This window comes from Vicugna pacos, chromosome 1 (assembly GCF_048564905.1).
Source record: "Vicugna pacos chromosome 1, VicPac4, whole genome shotgun sequence".
Taxonomy (NCBI): domain Eukaryota; kingdom Metazoa; phylum Chordata; class Mammalia; order Artiodactyla; family Camelidae; genus Vicugna; species Vicugna pacos.
In genome coordinates, this window is record NC_132987.1 from 53,620,633 (window position 1) to 53,643,394 (window position 22,762).

General features: G+C 34.6%; 1 protein-coding gene across 3 annotated transcripts in view; it reads left to right on the top strand.

The window, feature by feature from the left end:
• Positions 1–22,762, top strand: part of VPS8 (VPS8 subunit of CORVET complex) — a 223,960-nt gene that overhangs the window by 149,151 nt on the left and 52,047 nt on the right. For all 3 annotated transcript variants that reach the window (XM_006201017.4, XM_072962166.1, XM_072962169.1), the window contains 5 exons: positions 2,681–2,770; positions 5,719–5,761; positions 9,367–9,470; positions 13,829–13,910; positions 14,267–14,349. In XM_006201017.4, coding sequence (XP_006201079.1) covers positions 2,681–2,770; positions 5,719–5,761; positions 9,367–9,470; positions 13,829–13,910; positions 14,267–14,349 — 402 coding nt within the window. The remainder of the gene's footprint in view (positions 1–2,680; positions 2,771–5,718; positions 5,762–9,366; positions 9,471–13,828; positions 13,911–14,266; positions 14,350–22,762) is intronic.

The window sequence follows — 22,762 nt, forward strand, 5'->3', positions numbered from 1 at the left end:
ACTTATGTGTATATGCATATACACATAAACTCTAAGAGGCTAGTACGTTCCCTGTTTAAAATTTGTTTTTAAGTTACCGTCAAGTCTCCTTTCCTTTGTTATCAATACTCATGAAACGGTAACCTGTGTTTTCCACATCCACCTCCTGAACTGCCCACACACCTAAAAAATTTTAAATTATGAAATGTTTCAAATATATAAAAATGTACAGAATATCAGATACATGTGTACCCACCAACCCAATTTTATAGATATTAACATTTTGCTGTACTGGCTTCTATCTTTGTTGTTTTGTTGTTTGTTTTAGAAATAAAGCACCCTTTATCAGTCATGTCTCCCCTGAGCTTACCACCAACCTGAAGATGGGCAGTTTATCCTTCCCATCCATGTTTTTTATTTTTCCTATATATGTATTTACCTATAGAACACAAGATACAGTTTCATATATTTTTAAAATTTGTGTTAATGGTATCATACCATATATATCCTAATGCAAATTATTTTTATTACTTTTTTATCTGTCAATTTTTTATGTGTAGATCTAGTTCATTCATTTTAATCTTCATACAGTAGTCTATTGACTGACCATGCCACAGTTAATATATGTTCTTATTCATAGACTTTCACATTGTTTTCAATCTTTTGCCATTATAAACAATGCTGTATTGGACATCTTTGTATATATCTTCCATGTACTCATGTGAGATTTCTCTGAGTAATATACCTTAATATACCTGGAAGTGGAATTCTCTAGACAATAAAGTAGCTTAATTCCACTGATTTTTGCCAAATTGATTTCTTATTTGTTACCATTCTCATCACCAAGTGTTTTTAGTTTGCTGTTTTTCCACATCGTTGCTGATTCCTAATATTTTTAGACTTAATTCTTTTTTCTTATTTGATAGAGTATGACCCATAGCCCTTGTTGTTTTAGACTTCTTAATTTTGGCCAGTATGATGGTTACTCACAATACTGCATATCTTTCCATATGTTTAATGACACTTTGGATTGTCTTTTCCCTGAACTATCTATTCATATTATTTGCCCATTTTCCTATTGAGGGTTTGCCCTTTGTACTGATTTCTAGAAGTTCTTGCTAATTTCTGGATTTCTAATGCTATATGACTTTATATGCCAGAGGTGCCTTCTTCCAGGCTGTTATGGCATGTTTTTAAATTGGTTTTCGGTGACTTCTATTTTAATTTATCAGTCTTTTCCTTTAAAGTTAAAATTTTATGTGTGTGACTTTTATTTCCATTCCTGCTTTAATAGCATAAAGGATATCCTCTTGTATGAGTTTTATAGTTCGGCTTTTTACATTTAGGCTTTTAATCTATCTGGAATTTATTTTTGTAAACAGATCAGGAGAGAGATTTACGTATTTTTTTTCCATGTGGATGACTAATGGTCCACATGTCATTTTATTGTCCTTTCTTTACTTATTTTAGTGCCTTACTGCCATACACCAACTCCCAAATATACATAGATGTTTTTGTGGATTCTGTTCTGTTCTTTTGGTCATTTGTCTTTCTTTATGCCGATACCACATATTTTAATGAATATAGCTTTAAAATAAGGTTTATTAGTTGAAAGAAGATTCTTCCCTCGTCATTCTTTTTCTTTAAAACTCTTTGACTACTCCTGGCTTCTTACTATTTCATATCAATTTAGGAATCACATTGTCACATTACTTTAAAAATAATACACTTTGGGGATTTTGATGAAAAAATACATGGAATTTTTAGATTAATTCAGGGAAGGTTGACATTTTATGGTACTGTTTTCACATTCAGGAACATGATTGCCTTTTGAAAATGCCTTTTATGCTCTTTGGTGAGGTTTTATTACTTTATATAATTTACATAAGTCTCTTGCATATTTTCTTATATTTGTTCCCAGATACTTATACTTCTTGTTAACATTGTGAAAGGAAATTTTTTGAAATAACTTTTTTTATTAATTACTGTTGGTATATATTATTAATTTTTGTATGTTGTTTTATATCTCGCAACCAGGCTGAATCCGTCTATCATTCAAATAGTTTCTAGATTTTTTATGACCATATTTCCTGAGAACCATGGTAGTTTTTTTTCTTTCCAATCTTATGCTTTTTTCATTCTCTTATCAGATGTCTAGGAGCTCTGGGGTATTATTGAATAGAGGCAATGATAGTGTGCATTCTCATTCCTGATGTAAAAGGGAAAGTGTCTAACATTTTATATTAAATATGGTTTTTGTTATAGGATTTTGATAGATAATTTTTATTAAATTAAAGTTCCATTCTTTTTTTTGAAATTCCACAAGCTAATGTGTAGTGTTTTCATTGTCATTTTGTTCTAAATATTCTGTGTATAGTTATACTTGTCAGTTTCTGATATGTATTATTACTATTTATATATTCGTTTTACCTTTTGTGCAATGGATACACCTAATTCAGGTGCATAACAACTTTTTAAATAAATAGTGAAAAACAAAAAAGAATGACCTTGGTTCAGTTAGAGACCCAAATGGGCCACTCCAAGACTAGAAAGTCAAATGTTTGCATATTATACTGTAAAGAAGCATACTACTAAGGTTTGAATTCATTATTTATTATCAAAGTTTTTTTTTAAATTCTTAATAGGATCTTCTGACTCCATGAACAAGATTTGTGAAGGTTTATCTTTTCTTTTTTCCTAGATTACCCAGAAGTATCAACTTCATGAAGTCACTGCTTATCTATTAGAAAAGAAAGGAGATATTCATGGTGCCTTCTTAATAATGCTAGAGGTAACATTTTACTCTGTATGCTTTGTCATGTTTCTGTCTAGCCCTCTGTCCACTTATCAATCCATTTTTTTTATTGGACATATAACATTGTGTAAGTTTTCATCAATCCATCTTAATTTCTTATGTTTCAAAGTAATTGCAGACAATAGTACATTTTATCTGTAAATATTTTTATCACATGTGTCATTGACTAGAGTTGATCTTCCTTTGTGGCATTTTTTAAGGTAAAATAGACATACACAATGCGAAGTTTTAAATGTGCTGTTTATTGAGTTTTAACAAATGTATACATCTGTGTAACCCTAGTCCCCAACAAGATAGAGAACATTACCTTCAACTCAGAAAGTTCCTTCACAGTCAGCCCCTGCTTACATCCCCCTAGAGATAACTACTCTTCTGGTTTTTTTCATTGTGGATGAGTTTTGCCTGTTTTATTCATTCATATTAATGGAATCATTCAGTAGACACTCTAATATGATTCTTCTTTCATTCAGCATAATGTTTTGAGGTTTCTCTCTGTTATTGCATGTGTCAGTAGTTTGTGCCTTTTATTGCTGAGTACTGTTTAATTGTAGTAATATACCACATTTTATCCATTCTCCTGTTGATTGACACCTGAGCTGTTTCTAGGTTTTGACTATTATGAGTAAAGTTGCTGTGACCACTCTTGTACAAAAATGTTTTCCTTTCCCTGGAGTCAATACCAAGTTGTGGAATTGGTCTATCACAGGATAGGCATAGGTTTGCTTTTATAAGAAATTAGCAGCCATTTTTTCTAAAGTGATTGTGGCATTTTACATTCCACCAATGATGCAGGAGAGTTTTGACTGCTTCACATTCCCACCAACAGTTGGTGTCCTATCAGTTTTTCCAAAAAAACTTTTTCCCATTCTTTTACTTGTTGTAAAATAGCATAAAATTTACCATTTCAATGGCATTAAACATATTCACATTGTTTTGCAGCCATCACCACCATCCATCTCCCAGTCTTTTTGAACTTCCCAAACTCATTAGATAATTAGATAATTACTCCCCATTCTTCCCAGCCACCCAGCCCCTGGCAACCACCATTCTACTTTAGACTCTATGAATTTGATTACTCTAGATATTTCATATAAGAGGAGTCAAACAATATTTGTTCTTTTTGTGTCCAGCTTATTGCACTATATAACCATAAGATCTTCAAGATTTATCCATGTTGTGGCACATATCAAAATTTCATTCATTTTAAAGGCTGAATAATACTCCATTTTATGTATATACCACATTTTGTTTTTCCATTCATCCATCCATTGATACTTGGGTTGCTTCCACCTTTTGACTATTGTGAATAATGCTGTTATGAACATGGGTATGCAAATATATTTTTGAGTCCTTTCTTTCAATTCTTTGGAATATATACTGAGAAATGAGATTGCTGGATAAAATGGTAATTCTATTTTTAATTATTTGAGGAACACTTTATCATCTTCCATAATGTCTGTATCATTTTACATTCTCATCTGCAGTACACCAGGGTTTTAGCTTCTCCACATCCTCACCAACACTTGTTGTTTTCTTGATGGCAGCCATCCTAATGGGTGTGAAGTGTTACATACCAGTTTTTCAAACATTGTCATCTAGCTAGGAATAGATTAGGGATGTCCTATTTATAACTTTAAAAAATAGCTCGTATTGGCTTCTTGTTTTTTTCTAGCCTTATAACTGTGAAACAGGCCAGGAACAATATTCCACAGAGGATTTGTGTAGGCGCTTAACCTCTTTTAATCTCTAAGTTACCCCAACCTCTCTTTTTCTTCTTGCAGTTTATTTGTTAATGATATCATGAACCTAATTTTAAAGGATAAGTAAAAGTATTCCTGGCATGGATAGGAAATGGAGAAGCGGGAGATCCTCACAGGGAATAAGATGATCATTTGCAAAGGCATAGGAATATGAAGAAATTTGAGCTTCTAGAATAGGAACCAGTAGCCTTGCTAGGGCTCAACTATCAATGTATAGGCGGGTCAGGCTAGAAACAAAGGCTAGATCCAGATTTGGAAAGATTTTGTAAAACATGCTGTAAAGAATTAGAACTGATAATGATTTCACAAAGGATCAACTAAAGGTTTTTAAACAAGGAACTGATGTGATACTGTTTGCTTCATAAAGACTGCTCTGCTGACTCAAGGAGAATCTATGAGAGAGGGGTAGAGAAGGGGAAGGTAATACCGGAAGCAGAGAGCACTTGGCGGTGTGTGGCAGTAGTACAGGTGTGACTCCATGAGGGCTTGAGCTGGGTATGGCAGTAGTCGTGGAGCGAGAGGAGGTGGATTTGAGAACTTACTGATCATTTGGATATGGTATGGGGTGAATGAGAGGGAGTTAATGATATTCTGAATTTTAGCTTAACATTAGCCTGTAAGGGACCTCAGGGAAAGGAGCAAATTCGGGGCAGAAGGGATAGATTAAGATCAGCTTCAGTTTGTATTAAGAAGCCCTTGGAACATCAGTTAAGGGTGTCTAAGAATCCAGAATTCAGTAGAGCAGTGGCTACTACAACTGCATACTTGGGAGATGCCACACTCAAGGCTGTGCCCTATGCTGTGGCGATACACTTGTCATCTCCTTTTTATTCCCACTCATCCCTTTTTCTCATAACCCAGTATGAATTTTATTCCCTTATTCCAAGTTTGGATTAATCCTAATTTTCATTACTTTGCCTGAAGAATATCATTATTAACTATGTGGGGGTACAACAGAAGCCAAAGTGGCACACAGTGAGTGATATTTGGTATTTTGGGTCAGTTCCAGTACCACTAGTGATGCTCTCTATATACAGAACAATTCTCATCTAAATTACAGAGATTACTCTTAATAACCTTGTTGTTTCTTGGGTTTTACCTTTAAAATATGTTAATTCAGATTTTGGTGGATTAGAAATATAAAGTGTTCTTTTTATCTCCTAGAGACTACAAAGCAAACTTCAAGAGATAACACATCAAGATGAAAGTAAGTTCTGAAGTATAATTTACAATTTCTTTTTCCATGGGCCTCATGTTTTAAAAAATATTAAATGATAAACTGTATTTATTAAGTAATAATTACATTGATCTGCATAATTACTATTTATCCACTTTAATATTAATCCCAATTTTATCTTGTTTTCAAGGGCTTAGGGGAGTAATATAAACCATTGTGATTTTGTGGTGCTGTCAATAGAGATCATTATATAGAAATTTAGGTACTCTTCACTGATACTGATTAATCTTTTGGTTCTATATCTGTATACTTATGTTTTGGTTATTATAAATGAGGTACATGGTAACATCCTAAAAATTACTATAATGTGAACAACAGCAAAGTGGGCTTCTAATCAGTAAGTAACAGCCAGTTTTTCTGTATTGAATTTATATAATTTTAGCACAAAGCAATAAAATTTGACAGTTTAGGATCTTAAATGGCTTTGTCATAGATAAACATATAATTTCCATTATATTCCTTGATACTAAAAAAATTATTTATTTTGTAAAATTGTAGTACGATATATATAACATAAAATTCACTATTTTAACCATTTCTAAATGTACAGTTCAGTGGCAGTAAGTACATTCACATTGTTGTGCAACCATCACCTCCATCCATCTCCAGAACTTTTTAACTTCCCAAACTAAAACTGTGTGCCCATGAGACAGTTACTGCCCATTCCCTCTTCCCAGCTCAGCTCTGTTAACCACCATTCTACTTTCTGACTCGATGAATTTGATTCCTCTACGTATCTCGTATAAGTGAAATCAAACAGTATTTGTCCTTTTTTGTCTAAATTATTGCATTTAGTATTATGTCTTCAAGATTTATCCATGTTGTGGCACATGTCAGAATTTCATTTTTTTTTATTGAAGTATATACTCAGTTTACAATATTATATCAGTTTCTGGTGTACAGCATAATGTTTCAGTCATATGTATACACACATATATTCTTTTTCATAATAGGTTACTACAAGATACTGAGTACAGTTCCCTGTGCTATACAGAACTATATATAGAGTAGTTAGTATCTACAAATCTCAAACTCCCAATTTACCCTTCCCACCCCTTGGTAACCATGAGTTTGTTTTCTGTGTCTGTGAGTCTTTTTCTGTTTTGTAAATAAATTTATTTTTGTAAATGAATTTCATTCATTTTTAAGGTTGAATAATGTTCCATTTTATATGTATACCACATTTTGTTTTTCTATTCATTCATCCATGGACACTTGGGTTGCTTCCACCTTTTGACTTTTGTGAATAATGCTGTTAGGAACATGAATGTGCAAATATCTTTTTGAGTCCCTGCTTTCAATTCTTCTGGGTATATACTGAGAAGTGGGATTGCTGGATGAAATGGTAATTCTATTTCTAATTTTTTGAGGAACCACCATATATCATTTTCCATAATCCTGTATCATTTTACATTCTCACCAGCAATGCACAGAAGGTTTCAAGGCTCTACATCTTCATTAACACTTGTTATATTCTGTTTTTTTGATAGTAGCCAGGCTGATGGGTGTGAGGTAGCATCTCACTGCAGTTTTGATATACATTTTCCTAATGATTAGTGATGTTGAGCATCTTTTCTTGGGTTTATTGGCCATTTGTATATCTTCTTTGGAGAAATGGCTATTAAAATCCTTTGCCCACTTTTGAATTGGATTATTTGTTTTCTTATTACTTGATGTTTCAAAATAGCCCTCCTAAAGATCAGAGAATCACTTAATAGGTGACTTTTAGATTGTTTTACCTTTTTAACACACTACACATTTCTTGGACTCCTTATCCTACACATTCCCCTAAATACCTTTACCCTAATTCTCTGTAGATTATCTGTTTTTGGAACTTACATAAACACTTGGTTGACTTTTCCATATTTAGTCCAACTAAACCTTAATTATTATTTTTGTACTATCAGTATGTGTTCAATTTGACTGTTAGGTTTGTTGCCTGTATTGCATTTTTCTTTTTCAATTTATTGTTATGAGAATAATTTCTGCAGACATTACATGAAAGACTGAGGGAAAAGTAAGAAGAATGCTTCCCCAAAATCACTACAGTGATTTACAGGTGATACGTCTGGAGAAGCCAGTTCCTTGAATTCCACTGAAGATAAATTTCTCAGTAATAGTCCCATAACTGCCATTTACTGTCAGGTTCAATTTTGACTGTACGCTTAAGAGTTTTGGAGTATTTGCTAATTGCCAGACACTGTCCTAGTTCCTATGAATTATACACAGATAGCTAGCACACAGTCCTCACCCCAAGAACGACAGTCTCTTGAAGGAGACAGATATGTAAATTGACTTCTAATGCAGGTAGAATCATCTATTATAAAAGAGGTACAGTGAGAGTGGCAAAGGATTGTGGAAAATTAGGGAGCTCTTTGTAACTGATGAATCAGAGATACTTCCATGGGAGATGTGACTTTTCAACGTAAATATGACTGGAATGATGAATAGGAGTTTGATAGGCAGAAACAAGGAAAGAGTCTTCTAGGCTGAGGAGAACATGAACGTGAAAGCACCCAGCTGGTCACTTTGGGGAGCAGGAAATAATCTGGTGATACAAGAGTGGAAGGTGGGAAGTTGCACCGGAATGTTTACTGTGTTTACTTAGGGCCAGAGGTTTACTGACCTTCTGTTTTTCAAAAAGTAGATGCCTTTGATGTTTTTTATGAATGAGACTGATGTGTTTGGACTTGTGTTTAAGAGATCTCTAGTGACAGTATAAAAGGGAATGAGGAAGGCAAGATTTGGAAGTCAAAAGTTCAATTAAGAGGCTGCTGCAGTAGTGCAGATGAGGTGTTGAAGAGCTCCACCAGGGTAAAAGTAGTGGGTATATGAGAGTATGGAAGTGGAATTAACAAAATTAACAGTTTGTTTGAATGTGTGGTTGAAGGACAAGAAAGCATCAGAGATGATGAAAATTTATAAACTGGCTGACTTAAAGGTCATGATTTTGTTAACTTAATTTGGAAGTGTAGCGGGGAGGAGCAGATTTGAAGTGAGAAAAATGAGTTGAGTTTTACACATACATACAAATTTCAATTGATTGCAGGTCATCCATCCATGTAGAAATAGATGTCCTAGAGTGGGTTGAAAGTTCATCCTGTAGATTATGAAAGGAATAAGGGCTGAAGGTGTATATTTGAAAGTTATCAGCATGGACATAGGAGTTAAATCCACAGGAATGGCTAAAATTACTGAAAAAATGAAAACAAAAGGGCTTGAGCTAGTATTTTGGAGGAAGACCTACATTTAAGAAATAGGCAGAGGAAGAAGTGGTAGAGCAAGGAAGGTGAAAGATTAATCCACAAACAAGCGCTAGAGGATTTTCTGTTGCTAAAGCATATGAAAGTGCTGAGAGTGACGTGCTTTCTGTGTCCTATGAATGTTGAACGTTTGTATGGAAAACTGTTGCAAACTATTTTTTAATCTAAACCTCAGTATCAGATCTTAACATGACGATTATATAAAAGAAACCTAAGAATATACAGAGAAAAAAATAGTTTAATTTTGTACAGACACTTTGAGATTATCAATACTGTATCCTTGAGTAATGTTAACAATTTTTCGGAGTCTAGGTACCAAAGAGGATTCCTCATTGAAGGATGTTGAGGAGACCATGGTAGAGACAATTGCCCTTTGCCAGAGAAATTCACATAATTTGAATCAGCAGCAAAGAGAGGTAGGAGAATGACTACAAAGGCTTTTCAAAATCTGTTTTGGTCTGAAACTAGGAATTAATTCTCTTTCCACTGCCCTCTCAGCTACCTGAGTTCAGTGTGACTGGATTTTAATCACTGTTTAGTGCTCCCCGGAGTATAAGACTCCTAAAGCTATTACAAGGAGCGCCTGTCCTCTTTGTTCTCACAGAGGCTTTATATGCTTAGGTTTGGCGCGTGAATACTGCATGTCCTCGTTCTCTCTGGACTGAGATTTGTGTATGCTGTGCAGTGCTGCTGTGGCTGTGTCATCCATTCATCATCTCTTCCATTCCCTGTGGGTCAAGTGAGCATGAGGAATTGGAGGAAAAGCCTCCAGGGATACAGAGAAAAGGTCAAGAAGGCTGCAATATAGCAGTTCTCAGCCTTGGCCTCACATTAGAGTTACTAGGGGAGCTTTGAAAAATCCCAGACTGCACCCGAGATCAATTAAATTAAAGTCTCTGGGGCTGGGCCCCAGTCATCAGTGTTTCAAAGCTTCCCACGTGATTCCACTCCACAGCCAAGGTTGAAACCACGTCTGTAACAGATTCCAGGCTGCAAAAAGGAAGAACGCAAAACTGAAGGAGGTGTAGTTGAGCACCTGGTGCGGGTAGGCGTTACAGCATTGAAGCAGAAACTAAGGAGGCGAGATGTGACTTGACAGCTAAATTCTGCAGTAGTTTAGAGAAGTCAGGTTAGCAGTATGATACGGTATAACTCCTCTGTGCCTGACCCTCGTGCTCTGGCCTCTGACTTGACACCACATGGCCTGTTTCCATGCTTGGGCTTCTGAAATACGAAGCAGCGTAAATTTTTCATAAATAGTTAGCCATATGTGTTACAATGAAAATTATAAGTTTGATATGTTTTCTGTTCTTAAGAGACGGGTAAATTTCTCCTTTATGTTTTAGTCAAGGGTTTTTTAAGGTCATAAATTTTGAAAACCCTTTGTAATATAAATTGTGTATAACACATTTACATAATATATGTCTTTAATTTAAAAAAATTTTTTGTGTGAAATGATACATACCCATCATTTTTCAAAATCCTTCAATACAGAAAGTTACACAGAGAATGTTTAAAAAAATTACCCTGTATCCATCTTATCACCCAGAAATAACCATCATTATCATTTGGTGAATATCACTCTAGACACTTTCTACCTGCCTCGGTTGATATAATTTTAGAAAAATTGGATCAAATACTGCTTGCTTTAAAAAATATAGTATTCAGTTGCATTTAGGAAGCTTATATAAGACAGGAATTTCTGAATTTCAATTAAATAGTTCTTCATTATACTATGTTTTAATAAATCTCACTAAAGGTTAAAAATTTTAAATAACTGTGATAGATTGGAATTATTGTTTACAATTACTTTTCAGTTTTTATCATACCTATGTTCTCAAGCCAATAAGGAAATTTACATGCACTCATACATGCTTGCTCCAGTCATACTTCTCCAGTCTCTCTCTCTCTTCTCTTAATTTTAATTAGTTAGGTTATTTCACCTCATTAAGGTTAGCAACACATTCTTTTCTATATCCACAGTCCCCATTATTGTTTAACTTTTATTTAAATAGATTATTGAGTTTAACACCATTCATTTTGCCATGATTTTTCCCTTGCTAAGATTTAATTTTCATTTGTCTTTTGGTTAGATGTTTGTATTTGGACATAGTTACATTTTGATAGAAAGACACAAAAATTGTTAGAGCTATGTTTATACATATTTTTCAACTCTTCCTTCTTCTCTCTAATATCTGTTTGATACTCTTCCTTCTTCTCATGGAAAATTTAAGAAAAAATGACAATTATGTTTTATAAATAGAGCCATCTAGACTCATAAGCTGAAGTATGTCCAGATTCATAATATTAATGGTAGAATTAGATATAAAATCCCTGCCTCCAGAACTCCAGGGATTATTCTGACTATATTTGAACTCTGTCTCTTAATCAGAGACAGGAATAAGACTTCTTTGATGTGGCAAAAGGGTAATTTATTCTGTATTTTTTTCCCCCAAAAAATGTGTCTGAGTTGGAATCTCTCTCTCCGTCTCTTAGACACACACACACACACACACACACACACACACACACAAACACACACACACCTCACACCACTCTCTACTCCCCTCTACCCTCCAACAACTGGTTTCTGCTACTTTTATGAACAGCTTTCATAACAACAAAAATATTTGAATGTTGGTTTTTATGTAGACATTTTGAGAAAATGCTGGGCTGATTTGATATAATGCCAAACATTAAGTTTGGCGGATTTTCATGGTGGTTTGCCTTGTTCCTCTTTGTTTTTGCTTTGGAGAGAGTGAGAAGAGGAACTATTGCCACAGATCCTAAACCAGCTAGAATACTGGGAGTATCCAAAAGCTTGATAATGAACTGTCTGTATTATCTCTTCCCAAAAGTTTCTTCAGAAGATTTAATATCATAGAGTATTTCCTTAAAGTTAGACCACAGGAAGTCGGATTGTCAGTCCTTTCTTAGTTAAAATCTCTACCTGTTCTACTTTGTATGTCTGTCTATTTGTGGTTCTACTCCAGTGTCAGGTGATTACATATAATAAAGAATATGGCTTTGTTATGCACATAATTTCCTGAAAAAGAAAGTTGTTTGTTATGTAAAATGAGAAAATAATTCAGGTTTAGTTGTGCTGCTCTCAGGGGTTAGGATTGTCATTATTACGGTTGGTTATTTTAGCCGTTGGGGTTTTTAGAGTTACCCAAATCAAAATTTTAAGAACCAACATCAAAGAGCAAGAGATAAAATATTTAAAAGGTGTTTACATATGTTTTGGGTTAATATGGAGATTTAATTGAAGAAGAATAACTCTTCTATGTAGGATATGAATACTTTCCATGGCTATTATCTTTACAACCATGTATCCCTAGTCTGCCATTTATAAATCAAGAATAAAGTAACCTTTAAAAAGATAATTCCTCTAAAATGTCCAGGTTAAGTAAGAAAATTTTAAAGCAAATTTCTAAATAAATGCGAAAACCAAAAGGTAAAAATTACGTATGCCATATACAGTTAAATTAAAAGACTATAAAAATACACAGATAAATGATACGGTTGTAAAAACAAGTTGAAATAGACAACTAAAAGGTAAGGCAAGTAAAACTGTCTGAGAATAAAATAGAAGATTAAAAGTTCATGAGTACTAGATAAAATAAACTAAAATTTCAATAAAATAAAGAAATGCCGGTACACAACATAGTTAAAACCAGTACCTTGAGAACTTGAAGAAATAAATTTTAAAAATACATAAAATGCTGCCCTTAGAAAATCTCAAATGGGGCCACATAAGGGCTTCCTAGTAGAGCTCTTCAGTGGGAGGTCACCCAGGGGGAAAGTCACTGGACCTTTCCCTGTCCCCTTATTGGGCTCCCTTAGTAACTATACTTGTCCGGCTCTGTCAGTGCTGACTTTTCTTCATGCCTCTTGGATGCTTGCAAGGTTCCTCCCAAGATACTGTCTTAAGTAAGACCTTTGTAAATCACTACCCAACAAGAAAACATGTTTGAAATTTTAAAATGCATTAGTTTGATTTCTGATGATAAAGATTTTTCCTAAGGCTTAGTAACAGCACATATGATGCACATATGGCAGGTTATGATCTTTGGCAAATTACTTAACTTCTCTAAGCTTCAGTATCTTACCTCAACTGAAGATAATGTTTACTGGGTAAGGTTATTATGAGATGGAAAAAACAAAATGTATGTAAAGCATTTAATATAGTGCCCAGTGTAATAGGAATAACTAAATGATCGATGTGGTTGGAAAGGTTAACAGAAATAATCTTAACTTCCCCTTCTTAGTCTGTGATGACTAAGGAAATACAAAATAATGCTTGCTATAGGAAAAAAACTCTGGATAACTTTTTTCACTTATCTGGCTTGCCATAGCTGAAAAGAAATGGGTGGAGGGCAGTTGTGGAGGGGTTCTCTTGTCCCTTTCTGCAGTACACAGAGCTGTTTAGACTTTGTCAGGGGTACATTTAAGAACGTAGCTACAGGCTCTGCTCTGGCTGCTTTGACCCTACCCTCTCCTGAGACACCGAAGATTGCAGTTGTAAAAGGTCTAGACTTACTTAACTTGAGCTTCCTTATTTTCCCAAGTTGCATGGTACAGGTATCTGTTCTGGCTATGGTCCTTGCTTTTTATTTTTTCTCTTCACAGTCAAGTGTTCCATCTTTTCTTTTTCTAATTTTTACCTACAAACGTGTGTGAGAAGTACATTTCAGCCTGTGAAACACTGTGTCATTATTCTTAAAGACAACAGAGCACTTTTGTTTTCCTCTGGTTTCCTCTGACATTATAGGCACTGTGGTTTCCATTACTGGAGGCAATGATGGCCCCTCAGAAGCTGTCTAGTTCAGCCGCACCTCCTCTACACTCTGAAGGTAAGTTCATCAGAGGCCACCTATACTGTCCCCCAGTTTTTATCTGCTGGAAATTATCATTGTGATACCTGCTCCTGCTATCATATTTTTGTTATTTTTCTTAATGAAATCATATTGTAGGGTTGATCTCATCTTTCAGGTTCAGTTCTTTCTGGCACCATTTATATCATTTGTCTTGAATAATTGTATCTTTGCAACCTACCAGCAGTTAGCTTTAAAATATTAAACAGGCTAATTAGTTTAGTTAGTTAGTTAAGTTAGCTAAGATTCTAGGAAGCTCTATCCCTATGACTTATAGGAAAAACTAGAAACTTTTATTTTAAACTAACCTTAATGTTAACATTTTATTATAACAGCTCTGAAATCTTTGACCATGCAAGTTCTAAACAGCATGGCAGCATTTATTGCCCTTCCATCAATCCTGCAAAGAATCTTACAGGTGAGTTAAAAGGGGAAAATTCAGTGTGGATCAACTTTAACTAATGTTTTAGTTATGTGTAAATAATAGCAAATTGGGCTAATGTTTAAACGGTCTCAAGCATAATGCAGCTGATTTTTGGCATTAGCTAAATATCTAACTTATGGCTCTCACCCTGGAATCTTTCCTAACTCCAGCGGTGTTTGCCCAGCGCACACTTGCAGCCTTCAGTTAGGGTGTGCAGCCTTCAGCTGTTCACTGTGACTGTGGGGTTCAGATTCAGACCTTGGGCTTCCTTTTGGTGTGCTAGCTGCGAGAGAATTACCATTGTTTGCAGCTGGTTATACTTTTTAGATCAAAAAAAGATAACCTAAAAATTATATTAATACAGACATTTCTTAGTCAGTGGTTGTTACTTAAGTTTTTTAACTCATCCTAGAACTTTACATCCAAAACTCCTCTCCTGCTCTAGATTCTAGACGGCTTTTGTGCTCAAAGCGTTTGTAGGAAACATCCTTCCAGCCTATTTTGCTCAGTGAAAAGGCCTCTACCTTTCCAGCTTCATCAAAAGGAGAACACTAAAAATATGCGAAGATGTATTTTTAGAAAAATCTGTGAACATTCTTGGGAAAACTGCAAGAATAATCCTTAGAATCCATTTTGTCTTCCTTTATGCAGCATAGAGACACACCAAAAAACTAAAAAGTCAGATGGTAATATGATGCCATTGGTCTTCACAATTTTTAAATGATTTTTATACAATTAAGAATGTTTCTCTCAGCTTTCTCTAAGATTTTTCAGGCTCTCTTTCCCATCTGGTATTAAGCATCTGGGCCTTTGCTGATAAAGACTACTGTACCCAGTAGTCTCACCACATTGTACATTATCACTTAGAATATATCTTTACACATATCATTTCATTTGATACTTACCATAAATTAAATAATTCTTTGGTACAGACTACTTTTTATATCCATTCTAAAACATATTAGTCATAGGTTTTTAATCTATATAAAGAAATATCTCTGTAAGGCAGGAACACTTTAATTTTCCAAGTAAATTTAAAACCATGAAATCCTAAAATCGAAAGTAGCTTCCCTCTCATTGTATGCACTTTGTTTTATGTTGAGCTTTAACCACACTTGGTTACGTAAATTATAAGAAACAAAAATCTGTTTTTTCCTTGGCAAAAGCATATGATATTTAAAAAAAATACTTTATTTTGAAACTCACATCCTTGAAGGCTTTTGATATTTGAAAGTCTTAGCTTTATTTTTGCATTATACTAATTTTCATTGTAATTGTGTTCATATTATTTTCTACCTTTAGTGGTTGTTAACTAACTGGAAGGGTGTGCTGATTCTTAAATACCTTATTTGCACATTTCTGATTACTGTAATAATTCTACCTTATATTTGTATAAAGATTTTTTTTTAAGTTGCTTTTATAGATATCGCATTTGAAGCTCGCAAGAATCTCTTGAAGTAGGTAGGGCTACTATACAAATTTCTGTTGATGAAGGGCAAAACTGAAGCACAGAAAAGTTAGGTACCTGACCTACCATTAGTGGCAGCATCCAGACTACCACCAAAGTCTCTCACCTAACTTACGCTCTTTCTCATTATATCATGTAAACTCCTTCATTTGTTTCGGTCCCTGGTCTTTTGAAGAGTTAATTTTTAATTAGTTTATTAATTATATGTTACTGTTTGGTAGTTCTCTACATAAATGAAAGATGGGCACAGTTCTTGCCCTAAAAGGGCTCTTATAAGAGAGATGAGAAAATATCTGATGCAACTGTTCACAGGGCTGTAAAGCACAAGTAAGATTGGTCACTTTAAGGATACCTGCTCTGAACCCCAGGAAGGGTAGTTGCCACTTCTGCATCCCTACATTCAGTCCACATAAGTACAGCAGGAGCATCCATGTGAAAGCAAGACCCCACGTGACTGACTCAGGGTGGGCAGCTGGCCTAAGAGGGGCCACTCAGTGTCCTTTTCAGGAAATTTTAGAATTGAATTAAAAAAAGATGAATAGTTTCTCTTCAGTTCTCTGGATTATATAAAGTACAAAGTTCAGGAGCTGGCAGTGACTACTTTTCTGTCATATGGATTGAAAAAGTAAGAAAGTTTATCTGAGAGAGAAGAATGAAACACACACACAAAGAGGAGAATAGATAAGCTGCATGGAGAAGAGAAAAGATACAGAGAGAGGATTTAAGACACTGGGAGAGGAGATAACATGAAGAGAAAATCCTCATGGCATCTGAGTCTCACTGTAGTTCTTAAGGCTTATCTGCATTCCTCTTCTTGGATCCTTAGACACCCCAGTACCTTTACAATAATTATCTTTTTTGAACAAGTTGGGTTTCTGAATATATATAACCAAAGAGGTACCAATAAAGTATATATCTGAAACAGACTGGAGAATTTGGAAAGATTTCCTAAAGAAGGAAATGTCTGAATTGAATCTTAAAGAGCCTAAAGGAATCAGGGGGAAAAAAGAGGACTATTCTAAAGCACAGTGAACTATATATAAAAAGAATTTGAGGTAAAACATGGCACATTTGAAGAGTTGCAAGTGTTTAAGTATGCTTGGAACATAGGACAAGAATAAAGGTGAGTCTTGGAGCTGAAACTTGAGAGACAGGGGCTGTGTCCTTAATTGCTTTGTAAACCATGGTAATGACTTTGGATTTTATTTTAAAATCAGTAAATTTTCATTAAGATATTTTAACTAGAGGAATGATGGGATGACATTTCATTTTAGAAAGAACACTCAGTCTATGTTATACAGGATAAATTGGAAGTAAACAAGACCGAAGGCATAGAGATACTCAGAATGTAATAGGTACTCAAGTTTGTTAATTGAGTTCATAGAATGGATAGGAGAAGGTAGATTTGAAAATTACTTAGCTGGTAGAATCTACTTGACTTTTTGACTGATTAGAAATAGAGGAACAAAAGAAGAACCCAGGTAAACCCCCTAAATTCAGTTTCATGTGGCTAACAGTGAGCAGTGAGGTGAATATAAGACTGGAGTTTGTAGTAATTGGTAAGAAGTGGAGAGGAAGATTTGGAAGTCATCGAAGCAGAAGTGGTAGTTATATTCTTGAAACTAGATGAACTTTAGGATGAAATGAATTAGTGAGAAAAGCCAAAGGCCAAAATGGAGTTCTAAGAAACATTCAAGGACCTTAAGAGATAAGACTATACTTTGCCTAGTACACTATCACTGTCACTTAACCCAGGGGCGCCTGGCATATAATAGGTACTCTGAATAGTTATAGAATGAAAAAAGTCAAGAATGGAGGAATTCCAGTTCTGGCCAAGAGGAGTATCAGAGACTGGATGCATCCTCTTGCTTAAAACAACTAAAAAATGGAAAAAATACATAACATAGTAGTTTTCAAAAAACTGGTAGTCAGTCAGTACAGGGCGGTAATTCCTTGGAGACAGGAAATAAACAATGTAAGCCCTCTGTCTGCCCCAGCTTGATGTCTTTAGAGAGTTTCCAGGCAGTAGCACAGGAAGGGAATCCCAAGCAGTTTTCAGCATACTTACTGATTTGAGGAGTTGGAGCTGAGAGTCAAGAGAGACCAAGGTAGAGTTTTCAGGGTAAGTAAGAGGAGAGGGAACTCTGGAGCAATCAGGGGGCCTCCCTCAAGCCTCAGTGCATGATCTGAGGAAAGTACCTAGGCAGGGAGAGAACCACCTGAAAGGATTGGGAGGAATAATACTTCTATTCACACAGGGCCAAAAATAGAGTCTTATTCACCAGTAAGACTAGAAGACCTCATAATTCACAGAACATTGAGTAGAGTACTCACAAGTACTCAGTAATGGGAAACAATTAGGCCTAGACCAAACATAGCTCCTGTCATGCTTTTCAAATTTCAAAGCAAGGCCTGAAAGGATCAAACTGTTTCCTGATAATTTAACTGCATCTCAGAACAAAGCTTAAAAATATTTTTGGAATACAGAAATATCCAGGTCTCAATAGTGTAAAATTTACAGTGTATGTAAGACATTCTATAAAACTTTTAAGATATGCAAAGATGTTGGAAAATGAAACCCAGATATGACATTGAATATTGGAATTAACAGATGAGAATGCCAAAACAGAAGAAAAGATTAGTGAATTTGAAGACACAGTAACACAGACTATCTAAAAATGAAATGCGTAAGAAAAGCGAATCAGGAAGAAAGAAATGAACCAGAGTGTCATTGAGCTGTGGGACAATTTCAGGTGGCCCAAAATACATATACTTGGAATTCTGAAAATAGAGAGTTGGAGCAGAAAAAAATATTTTAAATATTAGCTCTAAAATTTCCAGATTTATTGAGAACTGTTAGTAAAGATCAATAACCCCAAGCTCAAAAACATGAAGAAAACTACAAGGTACATTATAATTGCTCAAAATCAAAAATTAACAGAAATCAAAGAGGAAGTTAGAAAATACCTCAAGACAAATGAAAATAGAAACACAACTTTCTAAAATCTATGGGATGTAGGAAAAGCAGTTTTAAGAGGGAAGTTTATAGCGATAAAGGCTTTCCTCAAGAAACAAGAAAATTCCCAAGTAAACAACCTAACCTACCAGATAAAGGAATTAGAAAAAGAAAAACAAGCAAAGTCCAAAGTAGGAAAAGAGATAAAGATCAGAGACAAAATAAAATAGAGACCAAAAAACAGTAGAAAAGATCAATGAAACCAAGAGTTGGTTCTTGAAAAGATAAACAAAATTAATAAACTTACCAGGCTTACCAAGAAGAAAAGAGAAATAGCAACTAATACCAAAGAGATTAAAAAAAAAAAGAAGAAGACGACATGAAAAAGCAGAAATAACAACTGATACCACAGAGATACAAAAAAAAATCATAATACTACAAAGTCATATGCCAACAGATTGGACAATCTGGAAGCAGTGGACAAATTTCTAGAAACATACAACCTGTTGAGACTGTTTCTTCCTAGAAACAGACAATCTGAACAGACTGATCACTAGTAATGAAATTGAGTTTGTAATAAATTAAAAAAAAATACTCCCAGCAAACAAAAATCCAGGGCAAGATGGATTCACAGCAGAATTCTACCAAATGTATAAAGAAGACCTATCCTTCTCAAACTGTTCCTCAAAATTGAAGAGGAGTGAATACTCCCAAATCCATTCTACAAGGCCACCATTATCCTCATACAAAAACCAGACAAAGACACTACAAAAGAAAATTAGAGGCCAGTGTCTTTGATGCATGTAGGTGTAAAAATCCTGAACAAATATTAGCAAACCAAATCCAACAATATATAAAATGGGTCGTATACCATGATCAAGTAAGATTTATTCCAGGAAAGCACAGATGATTCAGTATTTGCAAATGAATCAGTGTTATATGCCACATTAGTAAAAGCAAGGATAAAAATCACATCCTCACCTCAGTAGATACAAAAAAAGCATTTGACAAAATTCAACATCCATTCATGATAAAAACTCTCACCACAGTTGATAGAGAGAGAACATGTCTCAGCATAATGAAAGCCCTGTATGACAGACTAACAGCTAACATACTGGTGAAAAGCCGAAAGCCTTTCCTTTAAAATTAGGAACAAGACAAGGATGCCCATTCTCGCCACTTCTACTTAATATAGTACTGGAAGTCCTAGTCACAGCAATCAAATAAGAAAGAGAAATAAAAGGCATCCAAATTGGAAAGAAGTAAAACTCACAGTTTGCAGATAACATGGTTCTATATACAGAAAACCATAGTCTCCACCCAAAAACTATTAGAACTGATAAATTCTAATAGAGTTTCAGGATACAAGCTTAATATACAGAAAACCTTTACTTTCCTATACACTAGTAATAAACTATCAGAAAGAGAAAGCCCCCCCACCGAAAAAAATCCCATTTACAATCCCATTAAAAAGAATAAAATGCCTAGGAATAAACTTAACCAAGAAGGTAAAAGACCTGTACTTGGAAAACTATAAAACACTGAAGGAATTTGAAGACAATACAAAGAAAAGGAAAGATATCCTATGTTCTTGGATTAGAAGAATTAATATTGTTAAAATGTCCATACTACCCAAAAGCAATCTAATATTTAATACAATCTCAATCAAAATACCCATGACATTTTTCATAAAACTAGAACAAATAATTCTAAAATTTATTTGGAACCACAAAAGACCCCAAATTGCAAAACAACCTTGAGAAGAAGACAAAGCTGGAGATACCATGTTCTCTGACTTGAAACTATACTATAAAAATACAGTAATCAAAACAGCAAGGTATTGGCACAAAAAGACCCATATGGATCAATGAAACAGAACAGAGAGCCCATAAATAAACCCATGCACCTATGGTCAACTAATTTACAACAAAGGAAGCGAGAATATACAGTGGAGAAAAGACAGTGGATCTGTCTCCTAAAGCAAAAAGTACCACTACACTGTGACTTCCGTGAAAGCAGAGACCAGATCTACTTGTTCAGTAATTTATCTCCAGTACCTAGCACAGTGCTTGGAACATAATATATAGTCAATAAATATTAGTTGGCTCAACTACCTAATGTCCCTGGGTAGTCTAACACAGTTTGTAAAGCCTTTTGTGTTCTTTATCTCCTTTGATCTTTGTGTACATTATGCTGGGGAAGTGATGGTATCCACGTGATTTTTAAGAGGAAAGAGCCACTTAAAAAATTAAATAATTTGTCTCATTATTAAGTGGGAACATTAACCTAGATTTTCTAACTCCAAAATTTTGGCCTTTTCTTCTGTACCTAACACCAGCCATAGTATTTTTCATAACTGTCTCACTCTATCTGGTCTCCTGGGGAGAAGATAGGGAATGACAGTTATTTAGATGCACAGTTGCTCAGATATTTACAATTTTCTAGAAGACATGTTCACATAATAAGAGGTTCTCAAAGATCTTCCTGACCTCTGCATATTTATTCAAACTGATACCTGGGGCCTGAATTGTACAGGTTTCTTTCATGAACATTAGGTGATAAGTTGGTATTTTTAAGGGACCATATTTATGTTTTGTACATTCTGTCTTCACTGCTTGCCCTTAACTGATCTTCACTCTTTGGCAAATGTAATTTTTGGCTTCTTCGAGAAGCTATTTATGACTCTTATACTGAGGGGATTAATACAAACAAATATGCTAACTGTTGTGTTATTCATATTTTAAAGTAATGCTTGATTAGTAAAATTTTAATTTTACAGCAAACCACATACATGATACAGTAGGTATCAGAAAGCAATAGAGGTATTGCCATTTGCAGCAATATGGATAGACTGAGAGAATATCATACTTAATGAAGTAAATCAGACAGAGAAATATATGTTGGTATCACTTATATGTGGAATCTAAAAAATAATACAAATGAATCTATATGCAAAACAGAAACAGACTCACAGACATAGAAATCAGACTTACGGTTACTGAAGGGGTGAGGGGAGAGGGACAAATTTGTAGTATGGAATTAATAAACTACTGTATATAAAATAGATAAGTAACATGGATTTACTGTATAGCACAGGAAATTATATTCAGTATCTTGTAATAACCTATAATGGAGTATAATCAGGAAAAAAATAACTGAGTTTCTATGCTGTACATCTAAAACTCACACAATATTGTAAATCAACCATACTTCAATTTAAAAGAAAAAGCAATAGAGAAAAAAAGGGGTTGTCGCATCTTTTTATAATGTGCTTTATAAAAAACGAGTTTATGTGAGGTAACTAAACGTGGTCTTCTTTTGTAGTTTACAAACAAGTTTAAAGAGAAACCTCAGCAGTTATTTATCGCTGAAGAATCTAGCTGACACGTTTGGAAAATAATTTGAAAAGCTAGTGGATTGTGTACACACTGTGCCAGAAGCCTTGAGTTCCCTTTTGCGTTCTATAATTTATATGTTGTCTCAGCGTGAGGTTATTTTCATGATTTTGCTTTTAAATTATGTATTTTAAAGTGAAATGTACTGATATAAATATAGGCATGACCTATAAAGATTTCTTCTTTTTCCCAGAATTTAACCTTTTCAAAACCTCTTCATTCTCCAAACCACCCTTGTCATAAACAAATGACAGAGCTTTTCTATGCTAGAGCTGTACTAGTGTATTGGATGGACATAGTAGATATTACAGCGTTCTTAGAAGGTATTACACCGTCCATTATACTTTGAAAAGTAAGTGTATTTACTAAGAGCTTGACCAAAAGTATAACTGAGTGTAAGTTCAGAAGCATTAACATGGTTCTGTTTTTATGCAAAGAAAATTAAAAGATAATCTCATGGATATATGGCCTGAGTTGTTTTTCTAATGAAGAGTGAGTCAGTCTGAGATACCTATAGTCTTGGCTTTTGCAAATGCTCTCCACATATTTGACAGATATCTTTAGCTTAGTGATACCATCTTGAGCTGT